Source organism: Poeciliopsis prolifica, unplaced genomic scaffold (assembly GCF_027474105.1).
Source record: "Poeciliopsis prolifica strain line A6 unplaced genomic scaffold, Auburn_PproV2 SCAFFOLD007, whole genome shotgun sequence".
Classification (NCBI taxonomy): domain Eukaryota; kingdom Metazoa; phylum Chordata; class Actinopteri; order Cyprinodontiformes; family Poeciliidae; genus Poeciliopsis; species Poeciliopsis prolifica.
This window is the reverse complement of record NW_026562382.1, coordinates 14401509-14422562: the sequence shown is the minus strand read 5'-3', so window position 1 is coordinate 14422562 and position 21054 is coordinate 14401509. Positions and strand designations below refer to the sequence as shown.

The 21054-nt window shown below is 38.4% G+C and overlaps 1 protein-coding gene across 4 annotated transcripts; it reads left to right on the top strand.

Moving 5' to 3' along the window:
• Nucleotides 1–795: 795 nt before the first annotated feature.
• kansl1l (KAT8 regulatory NSL complex subunit 1-like) lies at nucleotides 796–20932 on the top strand. 4 transcript variants are annotated; one of them, XM_055031676.1, is made up of 16 exons: nucleotides 796–1069; nucleotides 3116–4217; nucleotides 8520–8661; nucleotides 9403–9555; nucleotides 10462–10559; nucleotides 13427–13601; nucleotides 13880–14003; nucleotides 14697–14828; nucleotides 16520–16666; nucleotides 17126–17226; nucleotides 18290–18408; nucleotides 18585–18642; nucleotides 18702–18835; nucleotides 18959–19079; nucleotides 20018–20261; nucleotides 20514–20932. In XM_055031676.1, the coding sequence occupies exons 2-15, from the start codon at nucleotides 3166–3168 to the stop codon at nucleotides 20234–20236; spliced, it is 2775 nt and encodes a 924-aa protein (XP_054887651.1). In that variant the 5' UTR covers nucleotides 796–1069; nucleotides 3116–3165; the 3' UTR covers nucleotides 20237–20261; nucleotides 20514–20932. The 4 variants fall into 4 exon arrangements, with proteins under 4 accessions (XP_054887651.1, XP_054887652.1, XP_054887653.1 ...); XM_055031677.1 differs by having other exon boundaries at nucleotides 20018–20265; XM_055031678.1 differs by having other exon boundaries at nucleotides 797–1069; nucleotides 8523–8661.
• The last annotated feature ends 122 nt before the right edge of the window (nucleotides 20933–21054 follow it).

The following is a 21054-nucleotide window of genomic DNA, read 5'->3' as shown; positions in this document are numbered from 1 at the left end:
TTTGATTGGCTCCATGCATTCTATTTTAACATAATATTTTGAATGTGTAGTTAAAGTATGCAGCTTCTCTGTTCTTCAGTGTTTGCTGCATATCTTCATATGCTGTGGAGAGTGCAGTCTCTTCTGTCGTCATTTGGATAGTCAGGGATAATTCAATGACTATCTAGACTTGATAGTGAGGGACTTATGAAGTCTAGATATTTTGATAAGTAGGGCTTTGTCAAAATAAAGCCTTTTTTGAGTAGTTTTGGGAACTACTCCAGAACATTATGGAACAAAGAAGGATTCTTCATAAAGTCGAAAAAATTACTTGAGATACAACATCATGCGTTTTTATCTGGGATCAATAAAGTAGTTTTAAATTTAATTTTACTGAAAATGTGACTTCATATTAATTTTATCTGTTTAAATGAAAGTGAAAATAAAGTTGTACAGTTGCTTCTGCTACCACTAACAATAGCACAGGTAAAACATAACCAAATGAATACATTAATATTCACTGGCATAGACATAAACGTATGGGTTTTCATCACATCAAGACGTGCTGTGAAATGAGCGTCCATTTCTCTTTACAAATATTTTAAGCGTGAAATAAACAGCCAATCTGTGACCAAACTGAAATAAGTAATATCAATAACGTGGGCTCTTTCGTTTTCGCGCAACCTTGCCCTACAAGTATTTTATTGCACAAACGCCGTTTGAAGAGAAACGATATTTTCAGAGAACGAGAAGAGTCTCAGGGAGTAGTGACAGCTCCGAGCTTTCGAGTGGACCGTGAAGGCAACAGAGGTCTGGCTCAGCCCCTCGTCGATCAGATCCTGGAATCTTGCTTCTGTCTGCAGTTGGCCAGAGGAGATCTGGGGAGCGGATGCTAGCAGGATGGAACCCACCTTCTCAAGGGAAAAACGTATTGTTTTCATAGTTCATATTTAATAACAGCGCGAGTCAGAACCGCGATTTTCATCAACATACGCCATAAAGACTGCCGTGTTTTGATTCACAAACGCTCGAAAAATCTTCGGCTCAAGATCTCTGACCCTGAAACATACGATGTCCGATGAGCGGTCAGGTGAGTAGCTCAACACTTTGAGCAGATTCTGAGGACTGTTGGTGTTTTTCCTAATGCATGGCTCTAACTAACAGGCGGGACAGTTACGTGTTTGTTTATTGGTAAAACTGCAGTAAAGCTCAGTTTTGACTTGTTCAGGAGTTGAAGTGCAACACTCCAACGTTTCGTTTCCATAAGTTAGACCGTCAGTTTAGCCGTTTGGGTTAAAGTTTAAGCTTGAAGGAAAGGTTAGACTTATTGACGAGTCCGTTAAAAAAATAGTTAAACAGTTACCCGCTGAACGAAACTGTGCAGAAAAGGCTGGAAAGTGGTTCGGGTTTTTCTTTGGGCGTCTTGAAATAACTGTTCTTTAACCGTTAACCACCGTTGACGAATTTTATTGCAGTTTATTTACGTTATATTTGGTTACCATTGGATCTTTGGCAGGGGCGTGCAGGGATTTAAAGGGCCAGATGCTTAAAGTAAAAGAAAAAAAATGGTGCTTTGTCAACGTTTGGAGAACAACGTTTGAAAAGATAACACATACAAACACACATAACACAGAAAATATATTTAATATTGTAATTCAGTTCCAGATTAAACTTACTCATATTTCAAGTGTTTATTTCTGTTCATTTTGATGATTATGGCTCACGCATAATAATAATAATAATAATAATAATAATAATAATAATAATAATAATAATAATAATAATAAAATATGTTTTTCAGAATGTTAGAACATTACATAAGACCATTAATACATAAATTAATGCAGACCCGCCTGTCATGTCCAGGCGGGTCTGCAACTGTGGCTCTTTAAATCGTCCACAATAGCTCTCATACTTTTGGTTTAAAATGATAAAGAAACATGTTTACTGACATGTTTCTAAATACAGATGTAATAAAAATGCCAGCTTTAGCAGTTTGTCGTGTTTTGTTTCATGGAATAATGAAACAAAACTCTCATTCATTAGATTTCCACAAATGAATGGCACTAAAAGTACCTTTAGTATTTTTGGAACAGTTTTGTCTTGTCAGTAGGTTGGAGACTATGCACTTTTGTTTTCACAAATATCAATATGTCATTTAATAATATATGATATATTCATAATCTTGATGTTATTTATTTCAAAGCCTAACACTAGGCTTTAAAATGTACCGGCTAAGTAGTGATAGATTACAAGTTGTGGCTCAAATAAGGCTGTGTTAAAGTGCAATGAGGGAAAAAATTAGTCTTTGAAATTTGCAGTCTGCAGACCCCTAGTCTACACAGCAATGTGGAAGGCTGCTGACCTGACAGCAGACCAGCAGACGGTCATCACAAGTTCACTGTTAAGGAAACTGGTAATTTACTGAGTGCCGTAGCCAGGGAGATTCATGGAATGTTGAGTAGGAGGAAAAAGTGCAGAAGAAAAAGGTGCAAAAACACCAAGGACTAGAAGTCAAAAACCTTTTCAACAGTTTCACAAGTTGTGGACAGTGGAAACTCTAAGAGCTAAAAGAACCGCCACACACAGACATATGGGGGACATGGTCTGCAGCTGCCACATTCCTTGTGCAAAGCAACAAATGTAAAAAAAAACCCTGCTTTATTCCCTGTTTGCGTACATGAAAAGGTTCACCCATCTCTAATGTTGTCAGGCGTCACTATCCTCATGCTTTCAATGCGTCTATTAAGTTGTCATGGTTGCTCGACAATGTACCGCTATCTAGCCACTAACAGTCCTGTTGATGTGAAAAGAGACACCACTCTAGTCAGAGGTGGTCTGTTCACAGATAAGCTCTGTTTTAGAGTAAATATGAATATAAGGAAGCATGAGTTTTTTCCTACACATACACTTAAATCTTTATTTTAACTTTTTATGACAACATAATGTTACACTTAAATCAGAACATTCAGAATTAAAATAGATATATTATTTTTAAAAATTACAAAAATAAGACTTCTTTTTGTTTTTGCTACTTGCATGCCTTCATGTCTTTTCCCGATGGTACAGACTTACTGTCTTTGAAATACAAATGTGTTTAGCATTTGAGGTTAACAAGTGCTCTGCTCTGTGTCAGATCCTTCAGGGCACGCCCTGTGAAGCTTCCCGCCTGTCTCTGAAAGGGGAATGGCCCCGGCTCTGACCAAGATCCTGAAAAATGACCACGGCATCCACCTCTCCTCCCCTCCCGCCTCTGTCGCCGTGGACTCGGATGCGAGCACCATTCTGTGCACTGTAGAGCTCGAGCCTCACCTGAGACCTGCAGATGACGGTGACCTGCAGAAAATCAGCTTGAATCTTTGCTCACTCGGCTACCTGGACCCCGTAGACCCCCCCGCAAATCCTGATCCTTTCGCGTGCGGCCCTGCATGTCGCGGTCAGGGTGAGATGGTGGCCCGGCCTGCTCCCGGTTTACTTGTTAGCTTGCCCTGCTTCAGTAAATGCCAGAGGGAATCTCGTCAAGTGGCCACAGTCTTCCCAGGTGCAACAGACATGTTTTTAATCCCTCTTCCAGAGCACAATAGCCAGGAGGCCTTGCTCCTGCACGGACAAAGTGTTCAGCCTGAATGCGGGCCAGATGGTGGTGATGTGCTCCACTCCTCTCTCATTTTTCCCAGTGTTTGTTCCTCCTATACTCATGGCGAGCAAAGCTCTCAGAATCTCACTTCCATGTACGTGACCCAGCCCAAGATGATGTATGAGGAATTAGAGAAGCTCTGTCCTCCTCCTACTGCGGCTCTAAGGCAGTTTGGGACTGGCTTTGCGAACCCTGAACGGCTGGAATCAAGAAATCCGCTAGAGAACGCAGCGAAGGAGCAGCTGTCCCGCCACGCGGAGCTTCAAGGTCGAGCCTGCAGGCTGCAAAGGAGACTTCAAGCCCTGCTGGGCGAGCACGCTTTGAAGCACTGCAGCCAGCAGCTGGAGGGCCTGAAGAAGCATTTCCAACTCGAGGATGTTCCACTTGACAGCCTGGACTCTGCTACGCCGCCACAAAGTTGCAGCAATCCCTGTTTTCCCTGGGAAGAGTCGATTGCAGCCTCTGCTTTTTTTGCCGAGGTGGCGGATTTCTGCGAGTCCAACCAGATGGTTCTCAGAGGCCTGCAGGAAGCCCTGGACTCAGAGGCCACAGGCAGCAGCAGCTCTGACGATGAGTCAGAGGAAGACATGCTTTCACATTTGTGAGTATCATCAAGTTGCTAATCTGTCAGTTTGTTATTGATATTATCATATTGTCTGGCTTGGCTTTGAGTGACTCAACAGGTGGACAAATTTCAATTCACTGGGAAGGATCATAAATATACATACAGCATGAATTATGTACAAACATCCCTAATATTTGGTTCAATGTTTCTTAGTAAATCATAGAAAAACTTTTTGCAGTCATTGACAAGGTCTTGGTTTCCTGGCACTTTTAAGCTTTGAAGCATATTCCTTTTATTTTCAAGAGGGTCAAAGTGACGGCCATTCCAAAAGCCTGAAGCCTGGCCTGCTTCATCTGGGCTAAAGCTAATTTTGATGTGTTTGTTTTCAAGTTTCAAAGTCTTGCTGAGAGGTCTGGCTCTGGGGCTGCTTGTGGCTCTTTAACTTCTAGTAAATTAAACAGTGCTGTGAAGTAAAACACAGTATAACTGACTACTTGTTCCAGATTTTTGTGTTCCTACATGCAAAACCACAGTAAAAGGAATATTTTTTTTATGGTTAGGCTTCAACTTTCTTTTCATTTTTTTTCCTTTTATGAATAGAAAACTTTAATAATTCAATAGATGTACTGTTTTTATATATGTTCAATGCTCATTTTTAATTCACAAAGATGGTCTGCTTCTAATCCTTCCAACTTGAAAGAAGATAAAACTTTTACCACTGGTGTATGACAACTTCTGATCTGCAATGTGTCAAAAACTTTAAGGCGAGGACTTTCCAGAGAAAGGATGCAACCATTTAATGTGTGTTTGTGCATAAAGGGCCACTGTGAGTATCTTGCTTGTGCAGCTGGTCCGTGCAGCTAAATAAACCAGCTCGGCCTCCTAGACGCTGGAAATCCTTTGAAGCATAAAATTAGATCATTTCAGTGTCAGATGTGAAGTTAACTACTCATGCTGAAGAACATTCAGAGTGCAGAGGATTTGGCTGCAGGAATGGAGCTCTATTTTCAGTTCCGGCATGTGGAAAGTTAACATAAGTGTTGTTTCACTTTATTTCAAGGAATGGAAGGCAGCCAGTCAGAAAGAAAAAAAAAAAAAAAACGTTAAGTGGGGCTTAATTGGAGAATTTCTGAAACGAACAGCTAACACAAATTTTGATGTAGTATTAGTTTTGGGAACTTGTGAATATGCAACCCCAGTGCTGCTTGCATGTTTAGCTTGGCCTTCAGAGACATTCACGCTCTGGCTGTCATAAGTACATGTTTTGTGCTCTCTGCTGTGGTGGGTGTTCTGACATTTTTTTTCTTTTCTCAGCTAAGCGCTCACACATAGTTGTTTCTTTCCATGCGGCAGTCATAACAGATCCGTCTGACAAGCCAGCTCCCTCTCTACCCACAGGCTAGGAAATAAACACAGAGTTGCCGGCGAGCCAGCAGCGTTCCATTCAGACTCCGCCATCATGTCTCAGCTCTTCACTATTTCTAGTTGACAGTGTGTGTCTCAGTGTTTGCTTTTGAATGCCAGAGGTGCTGTCATTATTTAGTCCCTGCATCCTGTATGTCCTGACAGAGACAAGTTGATTTTAAAACTTTCCTGAGCAAAATTATGCTTTTCATGTGGTCCAGATTCACTTTCTTGGTCCACATCAGAGTTCGAATGTGTTTTCACACCTCCTCAAACAAACCAGACTTTCTAGACAAACCAACTAGAGTTTGATTAAAGTGGACTAAACAGGGCTGATATGACTGAACCTTTAGATTGGCAATGTTAAATCCCAAGACATCACTCTTTTAGTTTGTGAACCAAGAACTTTGTAGATTTTTTTCTTCATGTTGTTGCCACAGTCCAGCCTTGTTCATCACAGTTACAAATGCTTTTCTTAATGCTATTCATTGTAATTTTCAGTTTTTATTATGTAAAGCACTTTGAACCCCCCTGCCTGCTGAAATGTGCTATACAAATAAACCTGATTTGTTGATCTGACCTGAAATATGAGCAGATTTAGGAAAATAGACGTCTTTGACCCATGAAAATCAGTTCCCATCTGCCTTATTTGAATGCCATGTGTTCTTGTCTTTCCCCTTGTAGAGAGTGGTTCAGTGAAATGGGCCTCTGTTCTGTGCATTTTCATATTTTTACCCTAGGAAAAAAGAAAGCCATGGATTGAGACCATGATCAAAACAAAAGAGATTTAAATTACTGATGAGGGTTTTGTGGCTTTTCTCCAATCTCCAGCTTTTGGAAAACTTTGATTTACTGATAATGACTTTAGCTGATTTCTGTTTCTCTTTCGGAACTTAAATAGAAGAAGACATGTGAACATTTTTTTTTTTTAAATATGTTTTGTTGGCATTGTGCATGAGCGGGCAACAATTATTTCAATCAGGAGAGGGCGTTGACATCACTTCCTCCTCTGTGCTAAAACAGTGCTGAAAAGCAGGGTTTTATGGGTTTGACATTTTGACCTGTCATTAGCATCTGATATTGGTGTTTGCACAGCCAGCATTACTAAAACATGGCTAACACAATTGCGTGTTTTCCCTGGAGAATGTAGATCCTTATGTGAACTCTGGAATTTCCACAAGACAGTCCTGAGGGCCACAGTCGCTGCTCTGCCAAATGCTTTTACACTTTGATCAAACTGCAAACTTGTGTGGGACCTTTGTAAATATGGTCATTCTTGCTCATAATGTAAATGAATTAGCAAACTTGAGAACTCACACACAAAAAAGTAGTTTTTGGAAGTGGAAACCAATATATTCATATTTGTGTGTTGGGTTGTGGGTTTGTGTTTCTTGTCCAGATTCAAAGTGTCAACCAGTTCCTTTTTCCCACAGATTTTTCTGGTACGGAGCAGTTCCCTGTGATTTAGCTCTAAACCTCCACTTTACAGATTTTATAGTTTGATCCTTCTCGAAGTTTGCTTATTTCTTGTGAGGAAATGGATCATTACAGTCCTTTCAAAAAACCAATGTGGGAATACTTAACTCTCTGCATTCAGTGTGGGAACAGTTGAAGAACTGATGGGATGCAGCTTTAAAAGTGTAATTGGTTAAGTTTTGCATTTGTAGCTGCAGCTACAAATGCAGTCTCCTTACAGAACTGTTCATACTCCTTGAATTCATGTTTTGACATGTTTCAACCATAAACTTCAGCTTATTTTTGTTGGTTTCTTTTGATTGGCCTACACAAGGTGGAGAGTAAAAATGGAAAAAAAAAATCCCCCACATTTTATCTAGCTTTACACATCTGGAGACAGAAAGTATTACTTTCTTTTCTGAACAAGATAGTGCTTGGAAAAAGTGCGAAAAAAATTAAGAGTTTTCAATAATGTTTTAATGGATTACATACTCTTTGTGGTTAGAAGATTCTTTGACAATCTTTAAGTTTGATTACACCATTTCCTTTGTATGAGTCAAGACAGTCAAATGAGACAAAGCCTCTTGTGTCAGCTTGATATATCACTTTAGCTGCAAGAATCCCAAGGCGTTCTCTCTCTGACTTGTATTCATAGAATGTCAGCTAATTGGTTTCATTAACTTTGTGATAAGTACACAGTTTGGGGAACATTCCCGGAAAGAGGAGCAAAGAAGTCATTCCTCCTTTGTTCACTCCCCTTCTCCTCCAGCCGGTGCTTGGCAAAAATTTCTGGAATTTCCTCATTATACTGGTGGAAAGCAAAAAAGGGGCAAGCCAAGACTAGGCATTGTCTGTGTTTGGGAAGGGGCAATTAGCCGCTTAACAAACAGACTTCCCTGAAGCACACTGACAGAGTGGCTTTGACTGATATTTTCTTAGCTGTATGACTTGATCTTGTCTTTAGGTATTTAATTAAATTAAATTTAACTGGGGTGGAAAAAAAACACCTTATTATATCAAAGGGTACAGAGAAGTGTGCTGTCTGTAGCTTTATGCTGGGAAACCTAACCTTTCCCTCTGGATCAGAGTGTTTGAAGTGGGGGAGTCCCTGCAAGCCAAGGTCCAAGAGCACTGCCATGGCAACTGCTGTGGTACCGAACTCAGCCTCACGAACACACACGAACACACACAAACACACACACAAACACACACACACACACACACACACACACACACACACACACACACACACACACACACACCCACACACACACACACACACACACACACACACACACACACTTGCTCCTATTGTAACCTTTTCACACAGTCGGTTTTATTACACACACTTTGTTCATCTAGAGTGCGGCATTTAAAATAATCGCTTTCTGTCAGGTTGCCTGCTTGTTCTCACAAAGGTGAAGCTGACACATTGGGAAATGAGATTAAAACAACCATCTATCTCTCACCTTGTGCCAGCAGCAGCAGCAGCGAGATGCAGTGGCTGGAAGAACGAGCAGAGCTGAGCAGCAGATGGATCTGGCTGCAGCTCCGTATGTCTGAATTGGATGGGAGAATAGAGCAACTGGTGGAGCTGCACAAGCACATACGCTCCACCAAGGTATGATGGAAATTAGGGATGCACAGAGAAATTAGCTGGTGAACAAAATAGGTTGGTAGTCAGCTTGATCAATCCCAACCAGCGATGAACTCAAAAGTCTGACCTTTTTCCAAAAATTTAAACCAAAACTCTTTGGTGTTGTAGCTCCGAATGGAAAAACACTTACAGGTAGCTGTGATTTGTACCAGTGAAGCGTTTAAAACTAAAGCTTAAAGATGGAAAAAAATTACATTGAGGTTGTACTTAATATACCCATGTCTGTGGGTCAATCAGTCTAGAAGAAAGCAAGAGTGTGAGATTTTCAGCAGCTAATAGGAAGGTCACCATGTTACAGCAAAATTGTTTTTTTTTTTATCCTTTTCAATTTGGTTATATTCTAAAAATGTAAATTTATCTTTATAGCAACTGCTTTTATGCAAGGTGACGTCTCTCCTTTTTGTTATGTAGATAATAATTGTTCCTGGAGGCCGAGTTTAAAACAACATTAATACTGTAAACTTCTCTTATATCTTCTAATATTATTATTGAAAAAATTCCTGAATTAAATCACACTCAGCAGGTCAAGTCTTTTCTGAAACCTAAACACAGTAATTGACCACAGAATTCCGATTATTGCATCTGTCTTGCCTGAGCGTGCATGCTGTGCAATTGTTGAAAAAAGATTATTTAAATCTGTAAATAGATAGAAAACCATATAAGATCTGTCTTTTTTGCATCTATGCTCTTCTGCGTATGCTTTAGGGCAGGGTGGTCCTTGCGCAATCCCAGCCGCTGACCGACAGGCAGATTCAGCAGACCTTGATGAGAGAAATGGCCGGCCTCTCCTGCACGGCATCAGATGCTGATGCGGAGCCCTGCAGTCCCACACGCCTTCTGTACAACATCGAGAGACAGGTACGATGGCTGAACTCTTTCTTGACTGTAACGTTGCGTTCCCGTGTCAGCCTGTGAGGATTTGACTCATCACTTACGCAGTGCTCTCTGTTCGACCCGTGTGCTGTTTCAGTAAATTAGTAGCTGCAGGTGGAGGGAATAAATTGCTTCTGCTTGATGATGTCAGGTGGTTCTAATTATCCCAGAAGGGAGAAAGAGCATGTTCACAGCGGTTGAGGCAGATGTCGAACTGCATATTAATATAACACAGTATGCATTCCCAGTCTTAATGGAATTAGAAGTTGATGTGTGATCAAGCACATCACAGAGGAGCATAATGTTTTGGTGATTCCTTAGTATTTTCTGGTTTATATTTTCTTTTGAATTAAACCTGCTGGAGGTAACTTTTATAAATAATTCATATTTTTAACATATTTGTTAAATATTTCTCTATGTCCTGACAGACAAAGACTAGAGAAAGATAAAATGTGAATAAACAAAGCTTCTCTGCCTCCTCCTTGTGGCCTTACTGCCATTTGCAGAAATGCACCACTTGGTCAGAAACAACCAATCAGAGCCAAAAGGCGCGTAGTATTACTGTCAATCACCCTAATGCACATGTTGCTCTCAACCTCCCATTTGCTCTCTGTCATGCTGCATCTTCTTCCCTACAGTTACCTGCTGTGAATGCACAGACTAGTTGAGCTCATTTTTTGTTTTTACATTGTCATGACAGTGAACGTTTTCAAGAAAAATGTAAAAACAATCCGTACTTTTATAAAAGCTACCTACTGCAGCTTCAATCGTCTTTGATAGGCTTTAATGTCAGCAGTTTCTGTTGATATGAAATATGATACAGGTTTGCAAGCTGTTGAATTTTCATTTTGTTTCTGGGTTAACTTGATTTCTTTGTTTTCTTCTCTGCAGAGTGCCCAGCTCAGCCAGATTGTAAACAGTTTGATGCTTCCCCTGAATTTTTCTCCTCTCTCTAAACAGCCTTCAAAGGAAAGAGGAACCATCACAAGGTGTGTAGAATTCCGGCTGCTCCTCAGTCACAGTTAATGGATACCTTATTCATTGTCTGTTTTGACAGCTGCATATTCATCCTCCTTCAGCCTCATGCTATGGGTGGAGGTTAGAGTTTGGGTGGAGTCTGTTACCACAGCTCTAGGGTGTGTTTTTGGTTACATTTGAGATAATATCTTAGGTTATAATGGTTGCTCTGTCGCATTCTAACATGACATGTTAATCAACCAACAAAGGCAAAACTAGCTTCATTTGAGAGACATTACTCACATTTAACAATTTTTTTGGCTTTTAAACCCCTGACTCCTCCGTTATTCTTGAGTCTATTGGAGCTCTGATTTTACAGAGGAGGCCTTACAGCCAAAAGGTGTTGCACACATTTTGAAAATGAATGTTTAAAATATATCAAGAAATGTATTTTTTATTTCATTTTGCTAATTACTTAAAGGTCAGACATGTGGATCAAGCTTGATGCAGAAACCCTTTGTATCACCTTCTTTGGTTATAGTTTGGGAACAAATAGAAAGAAAAAGTACAAGACAGAAGTCAAGTGTTTGCTGGCAACATTTAGAACCGTAGAAGTTATGTCACACAATGGTATAATGTCTCAGGAGAAAAGTTCAGAGCGCAACATGAAAACAACAAACAGCGACAGTAGAAATGGGAAAGAATACAAAATGTTACTTTTTTATATTAGAACTTTCCATCTATCTGACATGGAAAATAAAGGACTTTAAAAGTTGGAAAACAATGAGATGAAATATAGTTCTGTACTTGCAAATCTGTTTGCTACCTAGAAAATAAAAGAAATGCTACAGTTAGCTTCAGATGCTAATTACACTGAAAGCACTAATTGCTAATTCTTATTTCTCTATTTTTTACACACATAATGTAACATCACTTCAGCTTGTGAATAATTTTTGTTTTGCAGCAGAAATGTTCAGTAATTTAAATTCTGTGGTGGAATGTAATAGCAGGTTTGACCACTTTGCAACCCTTTTACAACAGTGTTGGCTGCAGAAAATTATTTTCAAGCTTGAGGTCTGTTGTGCCCCAGAGGTCCCCTTCTTTGTCTCAGCTCTTCTGCTGACAACAATTAAAATACAGCCATAAAAAGATGACTCTGGCTCATTATTTAATTTCATAAATATAAATACAATTAGGTTTACATTCAAGATCACAGCAACACTAACTGTTTCAGTAAAGGGATTCTAGATGAAAAAAATATGAGATCTTTACTCTATATTGTTATGAGTATTAGAACCCAACCTAATTGGAGCATTTCTATTAAAACATATTTCGCTTTACTGAGTAACGTCACTTCAGGACATCAATTTAAAAGGACTTTAGGTAAATATCACCGTGAATGGTGAAACACATAATGTATCAGAACTTAACATTCCCATCTATTTAGAGCATTTAGAGCAAAACTGAAATTCAAAAGCAGATGGTTGATAAATTTCTTCTGGGCAATTTTTAATTTTTCACGTTTTAGGATTTGTCTGACTTTTGTGTAAACTTCCAGGCCCGCCCCTTCCTTGAACAAAGACCAGCTGTACTGTTTTCCACTTGTGAATGATCTTTCTCGCTTTGTAGGAATGTAGGCCAAGCTTTTTGGAAATGACATCATAAACTAGCCTAACCAAGAGCTGCAAAATATGATCTCCCTGCTTAATGCATTATTATACATCTATTGTTTCAGATTGTTAAACTGTGAAAGCTTTTGCTTTTCTAAAAATATTGACCTGTTAATGATTCATTGCCAAAGATCCACTAATTAACTGCCTGTTGATTGGGTTGCCAAAATTAAAAAAAAAAAAAAAGTATAACCTTAGGATAAAATATTGGAAGAATCAAATATGAGTTGTGATAATTAAAACCTTAGAAGGGGAGAAGTGTCTTCTTTCTTTTTACTTTGTGTTCACAAACAGCTACTCAAAAGCCAACATTGCACAGTTGCTCAATCGACATTAATAATGACAGAGGCAGCTCCAGCACATACACAGATCCAACATGCCTGACATAAAGCTGTGGCAAGCAGCAGTGGAAACAGAAGGTAAGGCACCATGTGGCTGCACAGTCAGGATTTCAAGTCTTAATCTAATGTTGCAGATCAAACAGTTTTAATCACTGAGTCTTAAATCTATTGTAATTTGCTGACGCCTGCATGCTTGTGGTGGCGCTATAATCCCTAGCTCAGTAGTTTTTCTGACTTGGCTGAGAGAAATATTTTAAATGTCATTTCTGTGCTGCTTTTCTGTTATTTAATGGGCCATAACTTTGGGTAAGAAAAGCAGTGAAGCATTTTTTCTTTTACTCCAGCCTGACATGAATTATGTCTTCTGGCTCTTTTTACCCCTCATTCTCAGTGAAGATAAAAAGCATGTGTTATTTGAATGCTCAGAATTATTATTTTTTTAGTTCATAATTATGAGCCATAATAAATAATGCAATACTTTTGTATTGTAAGGGATAATGTTGCACATCAAAGATTGCAATCAGTGAGTTTTAGGTGTAAAATATTTTTCCAGTACTTATTTAAATATGGTACTTTAAATTCTTTTAGGAAAATAGGCAAAATGTTTACTTTTTGATGTTCTAATATTTATTAGAACATAAATATTTATACTTGAATTAACCAAACAGCTTTGTCTAGTCTGACTGCATGGTTGCTTTTTTTACACCTAATTATGAGTGAAAATAAAAGCCTTGTGTTGATGATTATTAATTGGAAAGTAACGAGAGTATATATGTCAGTTATTCATGTTATTACCAGTGACATACATCTGTCCTGACTGCAGCTTGTTTTACTGCATGAGTCATAACTGTGGCATCTTCATGATCTCATCTGATCTCATTCCTGCAGTACTCCTGGAGGAAATGACGTTTTTCTAACTGGGACCGCTAAGGGAAGGAGGCTGAAAGGCAGAAGGCTCTTCAGAGTTGATGCATCGTGTGTGTGCGCCCGCACCCGGCCCATGGTGTCTTGCCACAAGCGCAGATTGTTCTCTGTCACCTCTTGCTACACCGCCAGTTCACCGGTACACCCAATGCAGGCTCCTATTTTTCTTGTTTTTTCCTGCTGCAAATAGACCGTACACATATGTATATTGATTTGTTCATTCTTTTATATGACAAAGTATCTATTATCTGTCTTCATATTAATAAAATAATGTAAGAGAGTTGGAGGTTGGATATTAAGATTATATCGCTGCAAATGCACTTTTTTGACTGTTGAAGTTGAAATATCTAAATGTGAAAGATAATTACTTGTGCGTAAAATCTATTTTTCCCTCCTTTTGTTTTATTTTTGTTGCAGAAATCAAGAAAGCACGTATCTACTCACTTCCCCACGTGTAACTCTTGTGATTCTGTTTGTTTGTGCTCGAAACCTGACTGCAGCTGCAGGTCAAGACTTCACCCTTTGGTGCCTCTTTCCTCTGGTAAAACTTCCAATTTAGATTTTTTTTTTCCATATGGAAATGATTCAGAATTGTATTCATTTTACCATTCACCCATTCTATAAGGTTATCTTTAAGGTCTAAATTGTCATTTCTGTGAAGTATGTACCACTTCTGATTCGCCCCATTTTACAACAGTTTGCTCAATCATCTTGGTAGCAAAGTTCAATGTTCTATGCATAGTATAAAGAGTTCCTATAGGTATTATATATTGGTTTAATAACGCAACTAGTTTGAAATCTGGAGCCATTCTTACATGACAGAAATTAGGTTAAGTAATATAATTATTGAACCAAGTGCTGATATTGGTGGAATGTTTCATTGTACAGTAGCTGAGATCACATATCTTTGTCACAGTGTCAGATTTAACTGGAGGTAAAGCACAGGTGTGTTTACCTAAACCTGCATGTCTTCCAACACTGAAAAGTAATACAAACGTTGCAACAGTATGATTTAGTTCCTGTTCAATTTTTTACTTGTTTGATATTTCATACCATGTAGCACATGTTGATCCTGGTGTGCCTCGTCTTTTTAAAGTTGTAGTCTCCCCATGTTCAAAAAATAGATAATTTTTTTTCTTGATCTATTGAGAGTTGTAAAGTGATCCAATATCTTTGGTTCCTGTGACTGTATTATTTTCACCAAGTTCTTAAAGATTGTATTCTCTCCTCTCAGGCATTACTACAAGTCATCATTTTCAGAAATTCAAAGCCAGAGAAGAATGGGTTCAGAGACCTTTAATTATCAATTCTAGACTGTCCAATCCACCAAACTATGGGAGAGCCAGCTCCACACCAAGGCACAAGAGTAAGATCCTTCTGAAGGAACTGTGTTCACATCACAGTTTGTTCCCTATTTTATCTGTTGACTCAAAAATCTTTTATTCTGTTTTATTTTCACACTAAGAAAGAAAAAAACAATTTTTTTTTTTTTTTAAGATGGCAGCGTGATCAGGGCAAAAGATTACCTGAAACCTAGTACAGAACCTGGTACAGATTCAAGTATCTAAAGTAGCTTTTCTCAACTGGTACGTTCAGAGGACGGTAGGGGGCGCTGGCAGAAATTTTTGCAAAAGGGGGTCGCTGCGATTCCTTCAGGCAGCGTTTTCTCAAAGGTAAACTTTACACCATAAGTGCACAACTATACCAGTTTAGACTTTGAGCAACTTGTTGAAGCTGTACTGTGTAACATTAAATCATGCCCGGCTGCAACTGTATCGATGGCAGCTCTTCTCTTCAGTGCAGCGGTCCTGCTGCTCTCAGCTTCACAGCATCAGTTCAGCGTTGCACCGGCTGGTGACATTGGTGTGATTCACTTGTTTGGTGTCTGATTTTTAAATATTTCTCAGCTCCACCGTTGTTTTTATTCCCGTCAGATGTCCCACTGGACCTGCATGAAATTGTGTGACATTTCACCAGTGTCAGAATCTGTTTATGTGTAGTTTCCATAAATTAGGATGTTATTTCTGCTTTTACTTCCTAAGATCACCATGGGATTTTAGTTTTGCGTGGTTGTTTTTAGTGTATAGTAGAGCAAAATGGAGATGAAAGAGTGCAACTAGTAGGCACAAAGGAACCTGATTGAATATACAGTTGATAAAAACGTCACATACACAGCTCACTGACGATTTCTTGTTGGTTTTAATGATCTGTTCTCTTTAGTCAATAGCAGTGGAAGACAGTCTGTCAATGGTGAATTACCTAAAATTACAGCCCGACGTAAATATATCGTTATCGTTGCAGCTAAAATTGAATAGGATCATTTGAAACTTCCGATCAAGTCCTACAGCTCATTATGGACTATGCTTTAGAAAATCTTGACTAGATACATATAGATGCATAGAGTAGAGTGAAATTATCCAAGATAGGGACGAACTTCACCCCAATTTGCATATAGAGTTGTACTAGAACCATCTTAATAAAACTCAATCAAATTTGTTCTTTTAAGAAAAATTTCAGAGTAGGAGATTGATAAAAGGCAATTTAGAATGGATCATGTAGTTTGCATACTGTCCATTAATAGACCATCCTGGCCTCGAAAACCATAAAGCCAAAGAAATATATTAAGGAGCCCTAACAGAGATTATTAAACTGTTAAGAAGACATTCACATTCTCAAGGCGTTATCACTTCTCAAGGCGTTATCACTTTATTAGGTCAAACAATTATCTCGTTATGACAAGATAACAACTTTTATTTTCCAGAGATAATTTTCTAATTATCTCAGAGATGACAACTCAAAAGTATTTATGGCTCTCTTGTTCCTGCTGAGTGTAAAAGGAGTTCTAAAATTTTCTCTCAGTTGAAAAAAAAAAAGTAAGTCCTTAAGCAATTGCTATTGTTGGGTAAATGTAAGTAATATACATTTACACCACATTTTTTCTGTGATCAGAAACAAATGATCTAAATTCTGATTTGGTTCAGATCTAAAAATGTATTAGAAGAGCAGCATGAAAACCACATTACCCGTCTAATTTATGCCATGTGTGTGCACTTCTAGGTAGGAAATGCAAGCAACATGTGCGGCGTCAGAAAAGGGGAGTTTTGACTCTGTCACCAATCAGGTCACCAGGATCTGCTTGGAGTCAGCGCAGACGATCCAATAAGAGAAAAAGGAAGAGAGGACGGCGCCGCAGACTGGCTAACGGTGGGTTCATGTGTCTAATTCTTACTCAGTAACTGGACGAACTGAAAAAGTTCCCACAGTAAGATAAAAGTGTGGTATTGCTGTATTCAAACCACAATTTCTAACATAATTTAAGGATTTCCAGGTTTAAAAATAAAACAAGAATTACTCCTGAAATAAAAACAATTTAAAACACTATACTGATTTCTAAGGTTTGAAACATGTGATCTTGTCTGTAAGAAATACAATTTAGTGAAAGATGTAACAGTTTCCTGTCACTTTTAAGTTAGAAAAGGCGGATCTTTTTGTGTAAAAAATGTGTTCGAAGAAGTTAGCTCATGGCTACCGGTACATATTATTGATCATTTAGCATCTACTTAGTTATATTGTTTATCACATTTTTAAATTGTGAACTGCACTGTTTTCTGCAGCCATGTCCTTGATATATTCTCACTTTCAGAGTGTGTGTTATATGTCTAGATGAACAGGATGTCCTGTACCAGCTGTGTGATCTTGGAGACAGTTCAAATGACATGCTGGAGGAGAACTATGGGCAGTTTACGCTCAGCCGGGGCTCACGGGTAACAAACTCATTATCATTCAGTTGTGTGTCAATCTGTAAGTAAGTGACTAATGTCTTAACTACTGGCTACCAACAAGTGTTAGGAAAACAAAATTCATACTTACATACTTTAAGTTTCTTCTTAAATGCAACAAACTTTTTTTTATTTTTTAGTTAATTTTATCAAACTACCAAACTTCTATCAGTTGGAATGAAACAGAAGTTAATAATTTCCATCTTAATGTTTTTCTTTGTGTATTTATTATGGACCATAGTGTCAAACACCCTTAAATTTAGTTATTTTTTGCAAGCACAAAATAAAAATGTTGAGAATGAACTCACAGATATGCATACATAGTGTGAACATGATAAAACCCAGTGAATAAATAGTCTTCATTGTGGACCTCGGATCACTTTTAATTTAGATCCTTATACTCTGTAATAACTGATGGATCCTGATCCAATTAGGTGCTGAAAGATTCCAGATGTCCTGATTTTTCAATGCCATACTTTATGTCTGAAAGGAAAGCAAGTGCAAAACCAAATGTTTTAAGAAAATGTCAACTTAAGTGAAAGAGGAGAAGGACAAAGACAATAACTTGATTATCAGTATCAAAGCAATTGTTCTTTATTTAAAGGTCCACTTCTTCATTTCAGAAAGAGTCCAAATACTCTTTTTTTTATCCCCTGAAGAACCTGGTTTTTATTATGCAGCAAGTCCATTATAGAGATTTTTCCATTTAGCTGCTTAAATGCCATGTCATTTGTGGTTGCGGCATAATTATGTTTCTAATTCTACTGCTGCTGATTCCAGACAGTCCCTATAGCTGGTGATTCATATCTACAGGACATGGTGGATACAGTTCATTTAATGGGACTTTCCAATGAATAATTGCCCTGTTATCGAAAACATGCAGGTTTGAACATGAAATAACTAAATGTCATGCAGATGTCATGTGCATGTCTTCACACACAAAAGATCTAACATAGAAATGCTAGTCCTCTGTAATATGTAAACATTTGTAAGTATTAGCTGTAGGTTTAACTCTACTTATGCAATAGCATGTTTTGTTTCTTTTTAGGGCTTTCTTCGCAAACACCACAGAGGCCGAGTGTACAACATTGATGACATCGTCATTCCCGTCATTCCTCCTCTTTCTAAAGTGGAAAAACTGCAGTACAAAGATATCCTGACACCGAGGTAAACAGCCCGAGTGCTGTCAAAGGAGTTTAAAACAAGTTCAGTTTAAATGTAGTGTTCATTTTATTGATCATATGACTTGAATTGTTTGTTTCTTTTCCCCTGTTCACACAATTTAGTAATAAAACGATCATATAAATTATGACAATAATGCACAGTCTCTACTTCTTAATTAGGTGGCGGGTGGTCGACATCCAGGGTTTGACTCCTAAAACGGGAGAAGAGAATCAGAAGGTAAAATTCAATCTTCCTGGCACAAATATATTGATGTATTTCTTGATTTCGTCTTCCAGTGCATTCTGTGTCGTATACAGATTGAGGATCTCTGTGATGAAGTCTTTGCTCGGAGGCACCAGGCTTTGGAGCAGAAGGAGAAGCGCCGCTGGACATCCTGGGAAAAGAGGAAGTGCTGGAGACGTTCGACAACGTGACTGCACACAAACAGACTCGCTTACAAGTCTTTACGTTCAAACAATCTGCGTGGAAGCCGAGTGTAGAAAAAATGTTCTTCTTGTGGATGGCTTACGTTTATCTTCTCTCTCCTCTTCAGATCTGGCAGCAGGCTATCGAGCAGTGGGGGCGGGATGTGCACATCAGGAGATGAAAGCTCAGTGGAGTGGAGTTGTGCTCAGCTGGATTCTGATGAGCAGCTGCGGGTGGAGGAGTGGCTGGTATGATCTCACTCAAGCTCCTGGTCCCGAATCTTCAACGAAAATGGATATTATAACAGTATTCCACTGAGAAAGGACAAATCTCAGATTGCATATTCTGTTTTCTTAAGTGGTTGAGACAGGTTCTGCTACTAATGTGTGTTTTCTTTGTTCTGACAGTTAAATTGATTATTATGTCCTTCATTCATTCCAGTATTCATCAGTGAGCAGAGCAAACCTGTCCCACTGTTGGACGAACAAATTACTGATGTTTCACATAAGACTGCAGTAGCAGTTTGTTTTTAAACTCCTAATTTTCTTTTTAATGCTCAACATTACTTGATATGTGTTTTCTATAATATCCATATCAATGATAAGATGTTATTTACCCTTTGGCACAGGACAAGAATATAAATCAGCAGTAATGAGTCTAATATCCTCAGCCTTTTCCAGACAGGCTTAGGCGAGCTGGGAAGCCTCGATGGCTTCTTGAGAGTCTCCACAGATACTTGTCTCTACTTGTTTCCCCTGATCCTGCTTTGATTGTAGGACACTCTTCTTCTTTGCTGTGATTGGAGAGGAAACAAGCTGCTACTTATCCAGGCTTTTCTAATCAGCTTTCTCATCACCGCAGTTCTGTTTTGTGCACTTCAGCACCAAAACAAACCACGATTAACACTGAAACCCTGAGCTTCACCGAAATCAAACAGACGTCAAAGAATTAACGTCTGTTTAAGTGAAGGGACCGGTCTGGAGAAAGCATTTAGTGGATTTATTATATAGCTTATATATATGAGTATGTATACTCAAATAAACCGAGTATATTATATACTTAGTTTATATGAGTTTATTATATTTATTCATACTCGGTTTATTTCATTTAATAAATTGTACGAAAAAGATTTGTGGCTGTCAGCAAACAGACAAAAACCACATTATTTGCTCTGTATTTCCTGCAGCCTCAAGCACCTTGGGAGTCCCGAGTCTTTCCTCTGGATGAGCATGAGGAAGCGACTCTGCGATCTGATGAAGTGAAAATCCCATCTGGGTGGACAGAACCCAGCTGCCTTTCCCTCTCTTCAAAGCCTTCCAACTCCCAACTGTCCCCAACTCAGTCAGCCTGCACTACACTGCCCTCTTATGGACAGAACAAGAGCTGTGCATCCAGCGGAAGCTGAGTTTACGGTGATGACATCGTCATAGGTAAGTAAGGCGACATTTTATATTGTTATACATTTGTACTTAAATATGAAACTTAAAGTTTGACTATTTACAGATATTTATGTTATAGGGTATTTTACTTTACAGCTATATTGTAATTGGCGCGAGATAATGCCATTTAAGTCTATAAAAAAAAAGTAATTTTATAGAACAGCTGAAACATAGTTAATTATGGAAAAACAACACATCGTTTTCAACCAAGTTCACTTTTCAAGTATTTTCTTTGTTTTTCAGCTCTCCTTACATCAGGGACCAAAAGCCAAAACAAGTCCACAGGAAACCTTTGCAGGGATACTGGACACAGTCATTGCTAATTTTTCATTCAATGTATTTATCTGAATACTTTGATGCAAACGTCATTTTGTATTGTGAGATGCCACAACAGTTTTAATTGACATCTGGGGCTATTGCTGCAGTTTTGGGTTGTAATGTAAATGTGGGAGCTATCTGTATTGTGAAGTAGAGCAGCAGTTAATAGTTGTCACATGCTATTTATTCTCAAAGATGTCTCTTAAAATGTACAGATTTAAAGACCCAAGTAGACACATTTATTTATATAATCTGATTGTTTTTATAAGTTTTTTTTCATATGTGCTGTAATTTTTGCAATTTTTTTTTAAAATGAAAACAGTAAATATTGCTATTAGTAAACATTGCGGGTTTGCTTTTTTATTACATGATTCATGTGCTTGTTTCTTTTCTGGTTCTCAGAGGTTGCTCATGGATTTATAAGCACAACAGATGCATTTTGTTTAAATGTCAGAGCAATAATAAG

What these genes read in the sequence shown, in the direction of transcription:
- kansl1l (XM_055031676.1), top strand. Translation starts at nt 3,166, where the DNA reads ATGGCCCCGGCTCTGACCAAGATCCTGAAAAATGACCACGGCATCCAC. An exon ending in CGCTCAGCCGGGGCTCACGG is followed by an intron (nt 17,227 to 18,289) that starts GTAACAAACTCA and finishes GTTTCTTTTTAG; the next exon opens with GGCTTTCTTCGCAAACACCA. An exon ending in TGCTGGAGACGTTCGACAAC is followed by an intron (nt 18,836 to 18,958) that starts GTGACTGCACAC and finishes TCTCCTCTTCAG; the next exon opens with ATCTGGCAGCAGGCTATCGA.